The 4240-nt window shown below is 63.4% G+C and overlaps 4 protein-coding genes; 2 read left to right on the top strand and 2 right to left on the bottom strand.

Moving 5' to 3' along the window:
* Position 1: 1 nt before the first annotated feature.
* CHC_T00010281001 (SKIP/SNW domain containing protein) lies at positions 2–1471 on the top strand (the record flags this gene model as incomplete). Its single annotated transcript, XM_005712232.1, has 2 exons — positions 2–736; positions 899–1471. Coding segments are annotated over 2 exons (1308 nt in total), but the record flags the coding sequence as incomplete, so codon positions are not given.
* A 48-nt stretch (positions 1472–1519) lies between these two features.
* On the bottom strand, positions 1520–1826 carry CHC_T00007924001 (hypothetical protein). XM_005712231.1 is given in 2 exon segments: positions 1520–1565; positions 1566–1826. 1 exon segment carries the CDS (start codon positions 1824–1826, stop codon positions 1566–1568), a length of 261 nt encoding a protein of 86 aa, XP_005712288.1. The 3' UTR covers positions 1520–1565.
* Positions 1827–2471: 645 nt separating this feature from the next.
* CHC_T00008653001 (Chorismate synthase) lies at positions 2472–3752 on the top strand. Its single transcript, XM_005712230.1, has one exon. It carries the CDS (start codon positions 2472–2474, stop codon positions 3750–3752), a length of 1281 nt encoding a protein of 426 aa, XP_005712287.1.
* Positions 3753–3900: 148 nt separating this feature from the next.
* CHC_T00007923001 (hypothetical protein) lies at positions 3901–4026 on the bottom strand. The gene has a single exon (XM_005712229.1). The coding sequence runs from the start codon at positions 4024–4026 to the stop codon at positions 3901–3903; it is 126 nt and encodes a 41-aa protein (XP_005712286.1).
* Between the last annotated feature and the right edge of the window lie 214 nt (positions 4027–4240).

Genomic DNA, 4240 nt, shown 5'->3' with positions numbered 1-4240 from the left:
CGCCGACGCCACCGCCGAGCGCACGCGCGTCGCCCTGGAGAAAGTCGTCAACGGGAAGATCGTCGCCGCAAAGACACACAACCCGCACGTCCTCGCCCGCAAGGAGAAGCCCTCCTTTGTCCGATACACCCCGGCCAACACCAACACCGCCCACAACTCCGGCGCCGCCCAGCGCATCATCAAGCTCGTCGAGGCCCCCGTCGACCCCATGCTCCCGCCAAAGTTCTCCATGACCAAGGCCCCGGTCAACCCACCTAGCCCCCCCGTCCCCGTCATGCACTCCCCCGAGCGCAAGCTCACCAAGAAGGACGCTGCCGACTGGAAGATCCCACCAGTTGTCTCCAACTGGAAGAACAACCGCGGCTACACCATTTCCCTCGACAAGCGTCTCGCGGCTGAGGGCCGCGACCTGCAGGACCACTCCATCAACGACCGCTTCGCCTCCTTCGCCGAAGCCATGTACTCAGCCGAGCGCACCGCGCGCGACGACGTCGAGAAGCGCGCCCACATACAGCGACAGGTCTCCATCCGCGCGAAGACTGCCAAGGAGCAAGAGCTCCGCGAGCTCGCCGACCGCGCCCGCCGCGAGCGCAAGGGCTATCTCGGACTGTCCGAGGCCACCGACACGGAGAGTGTCGCCGCGACGGAGCCCACGCGCGCGGGGGTTGCGCCGCGTGCGCCGGCGCCGGTGGAGGCTGCACGCCAGCTGCGCGACGACGCTCCCCCCACGCCATCGGTACCGTCGGCCCCGCCGGCGCCCGCACCCGGCCCCGACGTGCCGTCGTTCGCCGTCCCGCGCCGGAAGCGCCGTAGCCGCTTTTCCGCCGGCCCCTCCACGGCCGCGTCGGCGCCCGCGGAGCCGGGCGTGGACGAAGATGCTGTGCGGCGGCGCGACGAGCTGCGCAGAGAAATGCGGGAGGAGCGCGACCGCGAGTTCCGGCAGCACAGCTACATTCGCGAGGAGTCGACGGCGCCAACTCTCAAGCGGAGCAAGCTCTCACGCGACCAGGAGCGCGACCTGGCCGAGCGCGTCGCGCTCGGGCAGGGCACGGGCGGTGGAGTGGGCGGCGGGGAGGTGCAGTACGACCAGCGGCTGTTCAACCAGGACGGGGCGCACGGACGCGGGCAGAGCTCGCTCGCCGGAGGATTCGGCGCGGATGACTCGTACAGCCTGTACGACAAGCCGCTGTTTGCCGGCGGGAACGCGTCGTCCAAGTTTTTGTACAGGCCACCCAGGAACGAAGGCGAAGAGGAGGCAGGCGCGGGCGGCAGGAGAGGAAAGGCGGATAGGCCGTTTGGGGGTAGTGTCGCGGCTGGCGCGACGGGGGCTTCGAAGGGTGGGGCGGTGCGCGATCGGCCCGTGGAGTTTGAGAGGGATACGGAGCTTAAGTCGGCCGCAAACGAGGACCCGTATGGGCTGGAGCAGTTCTTCACAGAGGCGAAAAAGTTTGAGAAAGAGGCAAAGGACTGAGTGGGGTTGTGTCGTTGTGCGTTTTTGCTAGGAGAAGGATGTGAGTGGAATGTAAATTGTTTTATCTGGTGGATGCTCGTGTAGGACACATAGATCAACGACAAGACCTTTGAAACGGTGCGGTTTGGTAGGTGTTGTCGTTGATGTACAGTATGTGAGAAGAGTTTGAGTTGCTGTAGATAGAGTCAAAAGGCAGGAAGAGGCGACGATGCGTAAATGGGCATGTGTGTTGACGTGCAGGAGGGTGACGGAAGATGGAGTGCAATGGTTGTGTGGTGGCAGTGAGTGAAGCGGTGGTTTGGTGCGGCCTAGTGTAGCATTGGATGGTGGGGCGAGAGAATGGTGTTAGTTGCATGTCTTGGTGCTTGGTTCGTACGAACACGAAGACATGTTATGTTAGTTGAATGTCTTGGTGTATGTTTCGAAGGAACAGTAAGGCGTGCGGTACAACTAGGCCAATTCTCGGATTAGCGAAGGCGGAGGAGTGTTTGACAAGGGCTGTGAGGCTGGCGAGACTACAATGTAGACGAGTAGAGGGAGCAGATGCCACGCTGATTGGGGTTGGAATAATAGGAAAAATAAAATAATACATATACACGTGCTTGTATTAATAAAATACAAACATACATCCAATCACAAGACGTTGTGAAACATATTATCCAATCAAATCGACACACCGCCCGATCGAGATGCTCCAAGTTGGAGTATCTCGATCAGGCGATCCGGATGTGGCGCTGAGGTTGGAGGCTCCAACCTCCTGTCCATGCTGTCTTAAAGGAGGCCCTGTCTTAAAGGAGGCCCTCATGCTGTCTTAAAGGAGGCCCTGCGCCACATCCGGATCCATCCCCACTAAACAGCTTTGTGTACAAACAGCTTTGTGTACAAACAGGCATCGAAATGCCCATCCCCCGCTCCACCCTTCCCCCTATCCCCCCTCTCCCCCCCCCCCCCGGCCATTCCTCAACCCATCGGCCCCCATCATCCCCATCACCAACCAACCATGCCCGCCTTTGTCCAACCCCTCTCCGCCTCTTCCTTCACGCCGGCGTGCTTCCCCAATGCCCCGCGCTCCGCGCGCCGCGCGCCCGCCCGCCGTCTTCCGCGCATGGGTCTCGGCAACACCTTTGGCCGCATCCTGCGCATCAGCACGTGGGGCGAGTCGCACGGCGGTGGCGTCGGCGTCACGGTCGACGGCGTCCCCCCGCGTCTGGCCCTCTCGCGCGAAGAGGTCCAGCTCGACCTGGACCGACGCCGCCCCGGCCAGAGCCGCATCGTCACCCCGCGCAACGAGCCCGACGCCGTCGAGATCCTGTCCGGCGTCGTGGACGGCGTGTGCATCGGCACCCCCATCGCCATGCTCGTGCGCAACAAGGACCACCGCAGCCAGGACTACAACACCATGGCCGTCGCCTACCGCCCGAGCCACGCCGACGCCGCGTACGACGCCAAGTACGGCATCCGCGCCGTCGCCGGCGGCGGCCGCTCGTCCGCGCGCGAGACTATCGGCCGCGTGGCCGCCGGCGCCATCGCGAAGAAAATCCTGCGCGAGTACGCCGCCGTCGAGGTCATCGCGTACGTCAAGAGCGTGCGCGACATAGAGGCGCCGCATGTCGACCCGCACGCAGTGACGCAGGAGCAGGTCGAGGCTAACATCATCCGGTGCCCGCACGAGGAAACGGCCGAGAAGATGATCGCGTACGTGGACTCGATCCGCAAGACGGGGAATAGCGTCGGCGGCGTGGTCGAGGTTGTCGCCAGGAACGTGCCTGCCGGACTGGGCTCGCCCGTGTTCGATAAGCTCGAGGCAGACCTCGCCAAGGCGTGTATGAGCCTGCCCGCGAGCAAGGGGTTTGAGATTGGGAGCGGGTTCGAGGGGACGATGCTGACGGGGCTGGAGCATAACGACGCGTTCTACGTGGACGACGACGGGCGCACGCGGACCGCGTCCAATCGCAGCGGCGGCGTGCAGGGCGGCATCAGCAACGGCGAGGCGATTGTGTGTCGCGTGGCGTTCAAGGCGACCAGCACCATCGGCAAGAAGCAGAAGACGGTGACGAGGGCGGGGGAGGAGACGGAGCTACGGGGGAAAGGACGACATGACCCCTGCGTCCTCCCCAGGGCCGTGCCCATGGTGGAGTCGATGGTGGCGTTGACGCTCGCCGACCACCTGTTGCAGCAGATTGCGCAGTGCAGCGTGATGCCGGTGGAGAAGGAGTCGGCGCCCAACCCGCTCGGGCCGAAGCCGGTGTCCAACACCGTCCTCTCTTCGGGATGGTTGTGAGGCGCGGTACTATCTGTAGGGGCTCTTCTTCTTATTATTGATTTTTGTTTGTGTGGCTGGCCCTGCGTCGAGTAAACAAACCGAAGTGCTTTTCACACGCGAGCGGCTCGTCATCCTTCGACGACAAGACAGGCGAAAAAGTTTGGTACTAGTTAAACACGGAGGGCTCAAAGCCACTCGGCCATAGGTTTACAAAACTGACACTCACTCCCAAGAAATATTCTACACAGATGCCGGACTCGAAAAATAAGCGCGGTGCGTCGTCTTGCTTCATCCAGCGGGGGTCCTTCTCCGGCGGTGCTTCCGCGCGTGCGACGCGGGGCTTCCCGCGGGATCTTCTCTGCGGGCGGGGCCGAGCGCGAACCCTGCTCCAACAACGGAGAGCAGCCTCTCGCCGTGCTCCCTGACGCGGACCGGGACGGGGACCCTGACAGCGGCGTGGACGGCGGTGCCGCCGCCGCGGCACCTGAGGCACGTCGCGGGCAGGT

This window comes from Chondrus crispus, genomic scaffold (assembly GCF_000350225.1).
Source record: "Chondrus crispus Stackhouse genomic scaffold, scaffold_9, whole genome shotgun sequence".
NCBI classification, from domain to species: Eukaryota; Rhodophyta; class Florideophyceae; order Gigartinales; family Gigartinaceae; genus Chondrus; species Chondrus crispus.
Note: the sequence above shows the minus strand (reverse complement) of the source record. Positions and strands in the feature narration are given on the sequence as shown.